We start from the raw sequence: 14974 nt of genomic DNA, 5'->3' as shown, positions 1-14974 counted from the left end.
GCAGCAAAAGTGATATCAGTGGAAGAAGTAGTGGAAGCAATTGCATCACTAATTCAACAACTTGTCAGTTTTTGACGCATCCTGGTCTTTGTCCTCCGGCCTCAGGTTGCGCTTTATGGTTGCTTAATCAACGGCATCTAACATCTGTGTTATTTTTCATAATTTTTTACTTGAGTTTATTTGGTAAATATTTTAACTCTTCTTGAACTGTACTGTTGGTTAAGGACTTGTAACTAAGCATTTCACGGTAAGGTCTACACTTGTATTTGGCGCATGTGACAAATACAGGTTGATTTGATTTGATCTACTGGGACCCCCAGACGCCACGGCTCCTGAGGCGGCTGGGCGTCAATTCTTAAGTAATCTCCTGAGCAATTGGATTTGCGCTAAGAACGGGTACTATCGCAGTCAGAAGCCTGCCATAGGTGTTTGTGGTCAAAATGTCAAGGCTTATCTTTACTAATGTTAACCCTCAAAGAGCGTGGAGTGCAGTCACCGTGACCCGACTGGCTGATAAACACAGTAGATATGGACTTTCCTTATTTTCTTATATTCCCTTATTGCTTCCTGTCTTTCTCTTTCCACTCTCTATCTCAATTCAATTCAATGGGCTTTATTGGCATGGGAAACATATGTTAACATTGCCAAAGCAAGTGAAATAGATAATATACAAAAGTGAAATAAACAATAAAAATGAACAGTAAGCATTACACTCGTTGTGGTATTATACAGTGTTGTAATGATGTGCTCTCTCTTTCTCTCTCTCGGTCTCCCTTTCTCAAAATGTCTCAGGCTCCTTGCGATTTGTGACATATCTGCTAACATTGTGGGCGCTATTGAGTTCATGACTGAGTGCACCACCATCGATAAGCCTTTCTGGATGTATGATGCGGACCAGCACATAGACCACGACAGGTACAAAGACACATATGTAACACATAACTCCTGGAAGTTGTCTGCTTTTCTTTGATGGTGCCTTTTTGTCTTTCCAGCGTGGAGGGCACAGGTATCCTCGTGTTCTATTGATAACCTTCCTGCCCAGCTCCCCATTGAAGCCACTGAATATTTCGGTGACCGCCTCTTTCCCTACATTTGGGAGATGGTAAGACGAGGTGCTGGGGTAAGGTACAGTGAGCCATTAGCATGTTTTGGTTTTTGCGGTTTAGTTTGCTTGAGGGAGAGGGTTGTGTGGAATGTAGCAATACAAGCACAAAACAAAAGCCCGGGTTATGTTTGTCTGTTCAAGCTTACCGTACTGTAGATGCCACTGCTTGCCAGTGATGGCCACTTTTCACTTGATTATAACCCAATCATTTTTACCCAGAAATAAAAATGGCTGCATTGGACCTTTTAATGCTAATCATGGGCTATTTGATACACAATTGACTAGATGTAAGCTACAGGCAGGCACCAAGACACTTGATCTAATTGCTTGAGATGGCATTAGGCAGGATAAGCTACTAGTCAAGTGAATATATTGTCTCTACGTGGGGCTGGTGTGGCTGAGTGTGTTTGTCTGTGTGTTTCCTTTCAGTGCTGAGGAAGCTGGCATCACCATAGTGAATGGGCCTGGACCCTGGCATCACATGCTGGCTATGGAGTGCATCGACCAAGCCAAGGCGGACGGCTGCACTGTGAGTGAAACGTGAGGGAGATTGTGAAAGAATCTAGTATAAGTGATTTGTGCTTTTGAAAGAAAGTGTTTTGGTGAGTGTGGAATCTGTACACATACGGGATTGTGTGCATGTGTGTGTCTGTGTATGTGCTGTGCACATAATGATTGATTGAGCGTATGTCGAAGGGATGAGTGGCATCTTGTCAGTTTCATTGGCAGCCATATTGATTGCGGGCCCAACAGATTGAAACACCATGCGTCTTTGATTTGTTCATTTTTCCCCCATCTTGACGTGAAGATGAACAGAGAGCGTACTATCACACAGGAAAATGGACAAATGGGCCAGCATGTTGACAACGCATTTGACTAGTCCATGCACAAAACATTTGATAGATGTGTACGTGCAAATTGTGTTTGTAAATCCATTTACGTGTGTGTGTGTGTTTAGATTGAGTCATACAGCTCATTCTGTGGTGGACTCCCTGCACTAGAGTGCTCAGACAATCCTCTGCACTACAAATTCAGCTGGAGTCCTTTATGGAGTCCTCCTCAATACCATCAGCCCTGCCATCTTCCTCAAGGACAACAAGGCACAGTAGCCATCTAGGATGAGCAGATCCTCCCCAAATCCTAAACTTAACCATTAGGGCCAGAATTGAGAAACTGATCCAGGATCAGTGTCTAGGAGTAACTTCATCCTCCTCTATGTCCCCCAGGTGGTGAGCATCCTAGCGGAAGGAACTCTGATGGAGTCTACTTCTCCCATGGACTTCATGCCTGGCTTCCACCTGGATACGGCCGAGCAATACGGCAATCGAGCAGGCTCGTTCTGCAGTTGCAGGCACAGATAAAACATTAACAAAGGCTCCAAAAACGCCCAAATACGTCCTTTAAGAAACAGCAATGCTCTCAGTATAGTGATGAAGGTCTTTAGATGTTGTACACAATACATTGTCATTCCAAACTTTATCCTCAACGGTATATTCCATTTTGTTGGACTGGAGCGTTCCTTCTCCGTGTGCTTTCTCATTCCCATTGTGCTGATTAAAGTCTGTTCATGCTCGCACACGGAGAAGAATTCCAACTAAATGGAATATAACGTTGGGGATTCAGTTAATTTACATAAAGAATTTAGATTTGGTTTAAAAAACAATACTTGTCTTATAATTTACTTAGAACTTAATTTAGAATGTGCTTTTCATAAATGGTTATTAAAGTATCAGGATACACCTAGCAAACGCGGAATCACTTCTACACTAGAGCTACAATGGAGATTTGACTGACAAGACTGAACAAAAACAACAACAAATCCCTGTGCAACAGAAAGAGCTGCTGAGTATACAGATGGGCTTGTCCCTGTCTATCTCTAACGGTGCATTTGAGGGAGCGGTCTACGACATCATCGGCCAAGACGACTTCAAGATGGAGTGGTGAGAGGCTCAAGTCCTGACCAGATACCGTTCAAAATGTTGGACTCATATCTTTGCTAAATGCAGAGGTTAAAGTTCTCAGTCACTACGAAGGAGAACATCTGTCCCATTATGGCATCTGTGAGTGCATGATCAGCGCCAATGAGACAGATAGAATGTTGCGATCTCTTTACATCTCTATGCCAGTGGTTCCAAACCGGTGTGCGCCCCACCTAAATAAATCAATATATATATTTTTTCGTCAACAGTTGCATCATATCTTAAACATCCTAGAGACGGGCACTGGGACCTGGGGGAGGCTGCAGCACGCGCTAGTGACTGTTAGACTTTCTTCAGCAAAGATGGCCGACAAAACTACGTGGATGGAAGCAAATGTAAGTGATTATACCGTCATAACGAATCATGCAAAACATGTACAGTTGACAGGAATATGTTAGTTAATGTAGAGACAAACGATTATGCATATTTCTTTATCATAAAGTTCATTTACGAAAATCACGATTTAGCAAGCTAGCTGACTAGCTAACATTAGCCAGTTAGTGGCTAGCTTTATGGATGTTGTGGCACATACATCAAGCTCTGATGAACTGTCTGGAAAAGCATGAACTGGAGTCGCCTCTTCACTGTTTATGTTGAGACTGGTGTTTTGCGGGTACTATTTATTGAAGCCGCCAGTTGAAGACTTGTGAAGCGTCTATTTCACAAACTAGACACTAATGTACTTGTCCTCTTGCTCAGTTGTGCACCAGGGCCTCCCACTCCTCTTTCTATTCTGGTTAGAGCCAGTTTGCGCGGTTCTGTGAAGGAAGTAGTACAGAGTGTTGTACGAGATCTTCAGTTTCTTGGCAATTTCTCACATGGAATAGCCTGCACTTCTCAGAACAAGAATAGACTGATGTGTTTCAGAAGAAAGTTCTTTGTTTCTGGCCATTTTGAGCCTGTAATCAGACCCACAAATGCTGATACTCCAGATACTAAACTAGTCTAAAGAAGGCCAGTTTTATAGCTTCTTTAATCAGGACAACAGTTTTCAGCTGTGCTAACATAATTGCAAAAGGGTTTTCTAACGATCAATTAGCCTTTTAAAACGATAAACTTGGATTAGCTAACACAATGTGCCATTGTAACACAGGATTGATGTTTGCTGATAATGGGCCTCTGTACACCCATGAGGATATTCCATTAAAAAAATCTGCCGTTTCCAGCTACAATAATAATTTCCAACATTAACAGTGTCTACACTGTATTTCTGATCAATTTGATGTTATTTTAATGGACATTTTTTTGGGATTTTCTTTAAAAAAACAAGGACATTTCTAATTGATCCCAAACTTTTGAACGGAATTGTAATTTCACTAACCAATGCTAACTAGCGTTATGACTGGAAGTCTATGGTTATCTACTAAAGTTTCAGTCATGGGATTTGTTTTGCTTTAGCCCCTGTAAATGTCTTTAATTAATACTGTATGTATGTTCGGGTTCGGGATGCTGAGTAAGGAGGTCGTCCCCCATGCAGACACCCTGCTTCACTGGCTAAGCACTTAGAGGCCCTCCTTTGGTAATATGTGCAGAAGTTCTCCCTCTACATTTTTACTTCCACAAACACCAATATGTATATCTTTCTCTATAATCTTTATATTCCTCCTTCTCTTACTTTCTTTATACAGAAAATAGCAGTAAAGACGGTCCATCCGTGTCCTCTCCTGTGGATAAAGGCGAGCGGGACATGATCATCATGAGGAATGACGTGGGCCTGCGCCACTCCACAGGCGAGCTTGAGACCAAGCACATCAGCCTGGTGGTCTACAGAGACCCCAACGGCTACTCTGCCAAGACCGTGGGCAACCCTGCTGCCATCGTTGCTCGCATGGTGCTGGATGGTCAGTAGGGTACAATTGAGTCCTCATTGCACTTGTCATGTCTGAGATGTTAAGTATGGTTTCGTGAGGTAATCAGCCATTTTGGTAAAGCCATCAGGGAACCACAAATTTTGCTAAAGACGAATGTACAACCTTAACGTGTCTGTAAAAGTGAAGTGAAAACTGACTTTCAATCTGCAGAAGAAATCCGTATGAAGGGACTGGTGGTGCCAATGACCAAGGACATCTATGGAGTTGCTCAGAAGAGACTGCAGGAGGAGGGCTTACAATTCACTTCAAAAGCACCATCCAAGAGTAGTAACTCATGAATCATCAGCTGTGTCTCAAATAGTGTATATTGATTTCCTTTCCTGGTGTCCTCTCCTTCATCTACACTGATCCAAAAAAGACCCCACACATTAAAAAATACAATTATATTCAATTCAGTTCAATTATTTCAGAAGAGTGCAGATAAAGAAAAGGAGATGAAGAAAAAAAGCTAGTTTAAACAATTGAGAAATATTTGTAGATTCAACGCCAAGACAGATGGGAAATACAGCCAATCATTGGCTGTCTACCAAGGCCCAAAGAAACCATCTCCATAGTCCCAAGTTACTTCCTCTGTTCATCTCCATGCCTTCATCTGTGCTCATCTGAAAAGGCAGGGTGGTGAATGCAATATGGTAGAAATTGTAGGAGGACAGGAGACAAGGAGAGGAAGCCTCAGGCTAGTGAGCGATGCACCCTGACTTTCTGCTTGTTTCAAAGGCATTTCCTCACAGCCTTGCCTTACCTCAACCAATTTATTGTTTCAACATGTGGCAAAGAGAACAGTTACATTGCAGGTGAACAGTTTCCAAATTCTTCTTTAAATAAGGCTGTACAATTCATGACATGGAGAACCACAAAACTTGCTGAGTGTCGTTTATAACATGTAACAATCCTATAATCTTCGCAGACCTGCTAAGACGATGTGTATCAGAAACTCACCCAAAGGGTCTAGTCTTTCCTTGGCCATATTCCTGTTATTGATCAGCTGCTGCAGTTCCAAAGATTTGTACATATTTTCCACAGTTGTGCCAAATTGACTGGATGTCCTTTGAGTGGTGGACCATTCTTGATACACACAGGGAACTGTTGAGGCTGAAAAACCCAGCAGCGTTGCAGTTCTTGACACAAACCAACCAGTACGGCTGGCACTTACTACCATCCCACGTTCAAAGACACTGAAATCTTTTGTCTTGCCTATTCTCCCTCTGAATGGCACACAGACACAATCCATGTCTCAAGGCTTAATTTTTTAACCTATAGTATCTCCTCCCCTTTATCTACACTGAAGTGGATTTAATAAGTGACATCAGTAAGGGATCATAGCTTACATCTTGATTCACCTGGTCAGTCTGTCATGGAAAGAGCAGGTGTTCTTAAAGTTTTGTACACTCAGTGTATATTTGTATTTTAAAACTGCTCAGAGATTATAATGTGGCATAGAGTACAGTTGAAGTCAGAAGTTTACAAACACCTTTGCCAATTCCTGACATTTAGTCCTAGTAAAAATTCCCTGTTTTAGGTCAGTTAGGATCGCCACTTTATTTCCAGAATGTGAACTGTCAGAATAATAGTAGAGAGAATGATTTCTTTCAGATTTGATTTCTTTCATCACATTCCCAGTGGGTCAGAAGTTTACATACACTCAATTAGTATTTGGTAGCATTGCATTTAAATTGTTTAACTTGGGTCAAACGTTTTGGTTAGCCTTCCACAAGCTTCCCACAATAAGTTGGGTAAATTTTGGCCCATTCCTCCTGACCAAGCTGGTGTAACTGAGTCAGGTTTGTAGGCCTCCTTGCTCGCTCACCCTGTTTCAGTTCTGCCCACACATTTTCGATAAGATTGAATGTGATGGCCACTCCAATACCTTGACTTTGTTGTCCTTAAGCCATTTTGCCACAACTTTGGAAGTATGCTTTGGGTCGTTGTCCATTTGGAAGACCCATTTGCGACCAAGCTTTAACTTCCTGACTGATATCTTGATGTTGCTTCAATATAGGGGCGGTAGGGTAGCCTAGTGGTTAGAGTATTGGACTAGTACAAATCTGTCGTTCTGCCCCTGAACATGCAGTTAACTCACTGTTCCTTCATTGAAAATAAGAAGTTGTTCTTAACTGACTTGCCTAGTTAAATAAAGGTTAAAATAATATATATATATATATCCACATAATTTCTATTTTGTGAAGTGCAGCAGTCCCTCCTGCAGCAAAGCACCCCCACAACATGATGCTGCCACCCCCGTGCTTCACGGTTGGGATCGTGTTCTTTGGCTTGCAAGCCTCCCCCTTTTTTGTCCAAACATAACGATGGTCATTATGGCCAAACAGTTCTATTTTTGTTTCATCAGACCAGAGGACATTTCTCCAAAAAAGTACGATCTTTGTCCTCATGTGCAGTTGCTAACCGTAGTCTGGCTTATTTATGGTGGTTTTGGAGCAGTGGCTTCTTCCTTGCTGAGCGGCCTTTCAGGTTATGTCGATATAGGACTCGTTTTACTGTGGATATAGATACTTTTGTACCTGTTTCCTCCAGCATCTTCACAGGGTCCTTTGCTGTTGTTCTGGGATTGATTTGCACTTTTCACACCAAAGTACGTTGATCTCTAGGAGACAGAACACGTCTCTTTCCTGAGCAGTATGACGGCTGCGTGGTCCCATGGTGTTTATACTTGTGTACTATTGTTTGTACAGATGAACGCATCTTCAGGCTTTTGGAAATTGCTCCCAAGGATGAACCAGACTTGTGGAGGTCTACAAAAAAAATTCTTGGCTGATTTCTTTTGATTTTCCCATGATGTCAAGCAAAGAGTCACTGAGTTTGAAGGTAGGCCTTGAAATACATCCACAGGTACACCTCCAATTGACTCAAATTATGTCAATTAGCCTATCACCAGCTTCTAAAGCCAAGCTGTTTAATAAGGCACAGTCAATTTAGTGTATGTAAACTTCTGACCCAGTGGAATTGTAATACAGTGAATTATAAATGAAATAATTGTTGGAAAAATTACTTGTGTCATGCACACAGTATATGTCCTAACCGACTTGCCAAAACTATAGTTTGTTAACAATAATTTTGTTGAGTGGTTGAAAAATGAGTTTTAATGATTCCAACCTAAAGCGTATGAAAATGTCCGACTTCAACTGTATGTGGTTTTCTTTTTTTGTATTTTATAGAAAAATTAAAGGGGAGATGTGGTTTTCCTTTTTTTGTATTTTATAGAAAAATTAAAGGGGAGAGATCCACATGAAGGTCTCGTGTGGCTGTGTGATTAAATTGATTGAATGAGTGAGTCATTAATGCTCAAGTACCTACACAATATGAAAGGTCGATTGCATAAAAAATATCTAAAAACTATTTTAATCTTGAATCAGTGGATCATTTTCAGCTCATCTGTGTTATCGTGGAGCAGCTTTTTAACATCCTTGCATTTAAACATTTTGAAGGACTCGATAGTTATTTTCTTATTTAAAAAATTGGTAACACTTTACATGGCACTGAGATTTGAGATATTTTTGTTTTAAATACTCATTTTCATAATGATGATGTTGGAAATATAGCTGAATTGCTTTCCCTAACATCATTGTTAGGTCTAGTTCCTAAAGAGATTATTTTTAGTTGACATGAGCTATGGTTCCAGTGAGGCACCAATTATCAATAAGGTATGCATTTTATCTGTGTACCATATCACATGTTACTCATCAACTATTAACATTTCTGCATAAATCAGTGATAAATACAGTGTTTGCATCCATTCTGTTTTCAATGGATATAGCGGTGTTGTCTCATTACATCCTCTTTGAAAAAACAATCAGCTTTTCCTTCCACTCAATGTGGGCCCGCCCATGCAAACTAGGCCACCAAGCCATGGATAATTGGGCATGTAATTATTAAAAGTCAAAAATGCAAATTTGGGTATGGATACAGCCCCTGATTAAGACAGTGTCTGGACACTTGACCTAATTTCCCCTGAAAATGCACATTTCTTTTGGAGTCTTAGATGGATTAGAACATGGAAATCTACTGGAATAACCAATTCTCCACATGGATTATTCCATAACTCCATAGAGTCACATCTCCGTCTCCGGGAATCCATAATCCAGTGTCTAAAATGGATCCGTTTCATCAAGCCACCCGTTTGTCTTCTGACCTCACATATTGTTTCTTAACAAGGGCTTATCAGGAGCCTGCCGAAAGATCATTTTATCAGAGCAAATCTTTGATCACCCCCACAAATCCCCCTGATCACATTTGGGTGAAGGGTGTATATAGGAGGTAGGTGGTTCAAGAGGGGACAAGACAATGAGGAAGTGGCAGTTATCTTTTTTCTAACCATAAACAAATACTTTCTTTGGGCCCAGTCTAGGCAGACTTCTGATAGGCTAATTCCGATCTGAGTTAAGCATGTGAAAATGTTTAGTTCCCTTTTTATGCACTTTTCTTTCTGTGTATTCTGACCTTGAATTTAAGCTTAATGCTATTCACCTGCTACACCTAATGAAGGTATGGCGGAGGTGTGTCTACAGATACTGAACGCAGCCCAGGTCAGATTATGGTGTAAGTTTTTACGTTCTGGTACGTTCAGTTGAAAGGAAACAGTACTGAAGGACCAGTTGAAAAACAGGGATGGGTTGGGCTGTGTGTTGGGGAACGCTGTCAGCATGGCCACTGCCCTTTTAAATATGTCACTTGTTGCTTCAAGCCACATCAAGAACGTTTGGGGAAACCTGTCGTTCAGTATAAACCGTTCCGTAACATAGCAAAAAAACTGCTCTTAAATCCCAAATAATGCCACCACCTTAACGTGTGAGGAAATCATGAATAAGGTCTCGAGATCCTACCGGCATCTACTTGATTTTTTTCAGATAGAGATAACACCATTCTCACTGTAATTTAATTTATAACCTGAAAATAACTATTGATAAGAGCTAGGTAAATGAGTACTCTGGTTGGATAAGAGAATTGAAAACATAAACTACAATAGTTTTACATCTGTTTTACCTTATAATCGCTGGAGACAAATGTGAAGCCAGTCATATGGCAGCAAATTGAAGCATAACTTATAATAGCGCAGACCACACCATAACAGTTGACGACTGACGCATTGCGCAATTCTTGGCTGTGTAATCACACAGTTCCATGGTTAGTGCAGGCAATAGAGGGTATAGCCTACTATTGTCCACTCTTCTCCCTATTACAATTCTATATACACTAATATTCCAACATTACAATGAGTTTTCTTACTTTTCTGCATAAAGGATCTCCAAACCTCTTTCTTTATGATTCATAAATACATTCCTGAACCTAAATCATCTAAAAGAGCATTTTTAAATCGACCAATTGGTACCGAAACGGAGACGAATATGCATACATTTAGATATCTTTCATTGATTCCTAATATTCAGAACCTGTTCTCTCAATATACTGAAAACCATATCGAATGAAAACTCCACAAGAAAATGTGTTGGCCAGGAGGTGGGAGGGTTTTGAGCAGTTGAATGAAATGTATTCAGAGTGCGCAAGGTAGCCACACCTGCAGACCGCGTTACACGACTGAATAAGGTAAGCCTGAATACCAAATACTGAAAAGTTCGCAGGAAAGGCGTGCATAGGAAAGGCATAAATTCCTAAATTGGAATCAGACCCATGGTGAATACTGTCAAAAAATCCATTAACATTAAGAACTATCTGGTTGAAAGCTCAGTTTACATTTTAGTTAGTTGATTTGTATCTGTTCATCTTATGAATAGTAGTGTCAAGGACAGAGCAAATGCATTCACTCATTGCTATACTTGTCCCCTTTATTGTAATGTACTTTTCTTGAGCGATTACAGATTCCCATTACTGTTGAGGACAGCTCATACCTTGGGTTGATTGTTAAGGCTTAGCCCTGCTGCCTCATTTGGAAATGATCACGCCTAATAATTATTTCAAACATCTGCTGAACAATTTGATGGGGTCAGATGAACTCTATTGAGGCACTAATAACATACTGTATATTCACAATGCACCTGACCTGAGGGCATGATGCCGCCCGCGCCTCAGGCTGTATAGTGCATCCAGTTCAGAGAAATGGACAGACCACTCCAAAAGCTCCTTCCTTGGTTTTCTTTCACTTGTTTAATCCTATGTCTAATCATCCAGCAAAGTTTCATGTACAGCTAAAACGTGTCAGTACCCCAAGCTTCATATTTAGTCCGTTACAAAATACAGAACATTAGCTATAACATTAAAACATACAAAAAATGCTTTGACTAAGTTATTAGAATGCAGTCATACATTGAAAAGTGACTAAAAAAAAACTGTAGTAAAATATAAAAATCTAGAAGTATAAATAGAAATTTGGTCCATTGTCTTGGTTGCTATAATATTATTTACATATTAGATTTATTATTTCATGCCAATGTGCATTTTTGATTTCAAAAGCTCACCGTTGCTACAAACAAAATAGTATTTACATTGTCTAGACGGAAGAATGAGTTGCTCAATGCATTGACTCTACAAAAAATAGGCTAACAAAATGTTGTTTAACGTAAAAGTTGCGTTTTCCCTTCTTTTTTTATAGCTTACTGCCAATAAATACGAAAGTTTAGGGAAAACAGTTAGTTAAGCAAACATCTCAAGATGACGGTATTGACAAAACATCGTCAAGTTAATCTACAATTGTATGAACGCCGTTAGAAGTACAAGATGAATGTACAAAGGCACACATTACAGGGTCGTGCGGTATCATGTCCAGCGGTCAGGAAACTGCCATTCAACGATGGAGAACAGAAGAGGAGAAAAAAGGCAAAGCTGCTGTCTTTAAAAACGGAACACAGTGAGACAGGCAAGAGTCCATACTGGCAAGTTAGGGGCCCCGTTGCCATGGTTACACCAGGGACTCAAGGCTCTCGGCTGTGCTGACAGGGCCCCCTGGGACCGTTCCGTTGTTGTCAGAGGACTGGAGCGTCCTCTCGTCCTCCTGTGTGCCAACCAGGCTCAGCATGGCTTTGTACAGGAACTGGTACTGCTCCTGAATGAGATAGAAATAGAGAAACTGTGCTGTTGAAGGGAGAATGTTTTAACACAAAATGGCTAATGTGCATCACTCAGGTACAGTCAGGTGGTGATTCAGATTGACTAACAACATCATTGAAGGTCCCGGGCCTCATGAGGTTGATCATCTTGGCCACCTGGTACACGTCCACAGAGCTCTCCAACTCTAGTTGGCACACCAGAGTAGACAGGGCACAGAAGGTTCCCGCAGTCACACCGCCAACCCTGCAAAATCAGACCGGTGCCATGAAGTGCCGAAAAACTGAACATTTCTGGTCATAATAGCCAGGGGATAAGCCAGCTTTAGATACTTTGGGCTAATTCCAAGACATGTTACAAACTGGAGCACAGAGCACTAATCCTGTCAGTATTTACTGAACCTTTACAGTATTATCTGTGGTTAAAACCAAGGTTTGAGTGCCATACAAGAGTATTGAGACAGGATTGTCTCAATAGGCCTGGATCAATGCAGTGTTTCAGTTCCAAGAAATATGAAGTGTATTGGACATGGACATATCTACTTATCCTCTTAGGTCAGAGCGGATCTTCTTTAATCTATTACCAGTGGCCAAAATAAAACATAGAAGGCAAAAGAGGGATTCAGGTGTATTGAGCTTGCCTGGTTCCAGGTGGGTGAGATTTAGACTTTTGGGACTATTCCATTGGTTCCAAGTCTTGAAAAAGGTTTAGAGTGGACATCATTACCTTATTTCACAGATAAATAATCAATAGGTCTTACTCGTCATGGACAACCATGGGGCCCTCCTTGGAGGAGCTCGCCTCCCTCACCAGGCTGAGCAGCTCGAAGGTGCTGCTGATGGGGCTGTCTGGGTTGGGCCAGCGAGGCGCCCGGTAGTGCCTCACCTCTAGAACATAGTCATCCTGGCCCAGAGGGGGACAATAACACAATAAGACAGAGTGAGAGATCGAAAGAGAGAGAGTGTGTGTGTGTGTGCCTGTGTGTACGTGTGTTGAAAGTGGTCCAGTGATTGGAGGTACAGATGGTTGAGTGAAAACTGTGTGAAAAATAACAGCTGTGCTCCATTGATGTGTGGGGATAGTGTATTGAATTCCATTTCTACCCTTCATTTGGTTTCACCATGGGCCAAGATCCAGGGAAATATGAGCAGAACAACTCCTAAATGGAATACTCATGTTGCTATATATTCCCTCTGTGTAACAATAAACAGTGGTTAAATGTTTTTGGGGTATAGACACAGTGATAACATTTGCTGAGCACTAGCTACTGGTCCATAACGACTGGCCCATAGCGACTGGTCTTTTCTATGAGGCTGTTCTTTTTGGGCTGATCCCACAGTGTGCGGCTGATCCTCCTCTTCAATGTAGTTAGTCTATTCTAAGTAGCTGATCATGCTATTGTGACTGATCTCTTATCTTATCAAGCTGATCTCCCTGCTCTTACTGATCTCCCTCAGCTCACCTGTGTAGCCTCCAGGACATAGTCCTGCACCACCAGCATCTCCTCGTTGGCCAGACACACATGGTTCTCGCTCCGCAGGGTCACTGTGAACGCCTCACAGCTGATTGTCTGCTCCTTGCGGGGCCAGTACACGTATGGCTCCTCCCCCTCTGCCTGAAAACACAGAAAGATGTGATAAGGACTTCCTATTTGAGGCACAAAATGGCTGCCAGTTTTGTGTCCAGGAGGACAGATAGATACCCACCAGGCTTGGTGTTCCCAGTGTTGCTGGTGTTCCCGGCAGTGTGACGATGACCTGAGCGTTGTGATCCCAGATCATCCTCCAGAAGTCTGTCACCGTGCCGGCCAGTGGGTTCTGGGTCACGATGAACTCAGTGCTTTGCCGGTACCCCTGAGGAACACAACCGGTGGTAGAAAATGTAGACAGGTGGAATAAACATTCAGACAATTTAGACCAGTAACCAAAAGTGGAATTTATTATAAATGATGGCTGGAATGGAGTGTTATGACTGGAATGTAGTCAATGGTATCAAACACATAAAAACCATACATTTGATACCATTCCAATCACTCCATTCCAGCCATTATTATGAGTAGTTCTCCCGTTAGCAGCCTCCACTGCTGCATCTGACTCTTTAATGTAGAATGGTTGGGTTCTTACCGTAATGTAGGAGGCGTTGATGTAATCTGATGTAGTTTCTCCCACCACCGTGGACAGACACACCCGTGACCTTTCAACTGGAGACAAAGCCACACGATGTTAAACTTCCTCATTAGGTATAGAGAAGGTCATTTTGTGTAATATGAATATTACAATGATTAGCTTTACTTAACCATAACCACTGCTTATCTACCTAAAGTGATTTTGTCATTTGCTTACACCAAACAAGAGTAAAACAGTTCCCAAGGTTTATGCTTTCAAATTGCGTTTTTTTAAACCATTTTTTTTATAACAGTTTTTGTTGAGGGGTTCAAGTGTGGGGGAATTTTGTTAAATGTTCAAATGAAAGTGACAATGTTGAGGCCGGGTGCGGTCTCTACACACTGTTAAAGGGACTTGACATGTTAATGTCTCTGCGTCCAGTATGAAGGAAGTTTGAGGTAGTTTCCCACTCACGCTAGCTAGCATTGGCTCGTGAAACTACATCTAACTTCCTTCATAATGGAAACATAAAAATGGTGTCCACACGTTCGTCTGCCTCTAGAGAAGTATGAACAAACCTGTCTGGAACTCACCGGGTATTAAAGAGGAGTTTCTGTTCTTCTCTCTGTTGCACTCTTTCAGGGCTGCCGAGTAGTCACACTGTTTGGCATTGGACTGGGATACCAGCTGTAATCACATTGACTACGGTTACATGCACACAAAATGATTATTGTGAATAGTCAGATTAATATAATTTAATCGTTTACATGTTTTCCAAGAAGAACGAATTCCCAAATAATCCTGCTTACATAAACACATCTGAAATCAGACTACCCGATGGGACTGTGATAAATGCAGAAAATCGCCAATCTAAATATAAGTTCTACCACAGCAACCATG

At 41.4% G+C, this 14974-nt stretch overlaps 1 protein-coding gene and 1 pseudogene across 5 annotated transcripts in view; one reads left to right on the top strand and one right to left on the bottom strand.

Annotated features, from left to right (window-relative positions):
- The first annotated feature begins 844 nt into the window (after window positions 1-844).
- Window positions 845-6089, top strand: LOC109867634 (alpha-aminoadipic semialdehyde synthase, mitochondrial-like; annotated as a pseudogene).
- A 4963-nt stretch (window positions 6090-11052) lies between these two features.
- Window positions 11053-14974, bottom strand: part of LOC109867726 (protein tyrosine phosphatase receptor type Z1) — a 67156-nt gene continuing 63234 nt past the window's right edge. For all 5 annotated transcript variants that reach the window (XM_031801894.1, XM_031801895.1, XM_031801896.1 and 2 more), the window contains 7 exons: window positions 14668-14761; window positions 14093-14169; window positions 13676-13822; window positions 13432-13584; window positions 12730-12872; window positions 12080-12215; window positions 11053-11967 (listed from right to left, as the gene is read on the bottom strand). In XM_031801894.1, the coding sequence (XP_031657754.1) occupies window positions 11824-11967; window positions 12080-12215; window positions 12730-12872; window positions 13432-13584; window positions 13676-13822; window positions 14093-14169; window positions 14668-14761 (894 nt within the window). In that variant the 3' untranslated portion in view covers window positions 11053-11823. The remainder of the gene's footprint in view (window positions 11968-12079; window positions 12216-12729; window positions 12873-13431; window positions 13585-13675; window positions 13823-14092; window positions 14170-14667; window positions 14762-14974) is intronic.

The sequence above is a fragment of the Oncorhynchus kisutch genome, linkage group LG22 (assembly GCF_002021735.2).
Source record: "Oncorhynchus kisutch isolate 150728-3 linkage group LG22, Okis_V2, whole genome shotgun sequence".
NCBI classification, from domain to species: domain Eukaryota; kingdom Metazoa; phylum Chordata; class Actinopteri; order Salmoniformes; family Salmonidae; genus Oncorhynchus; species Oncorhynchus kisutch.
This window is presented reverse-complemented; position numbering and strand designations above follow the sequence as displayed.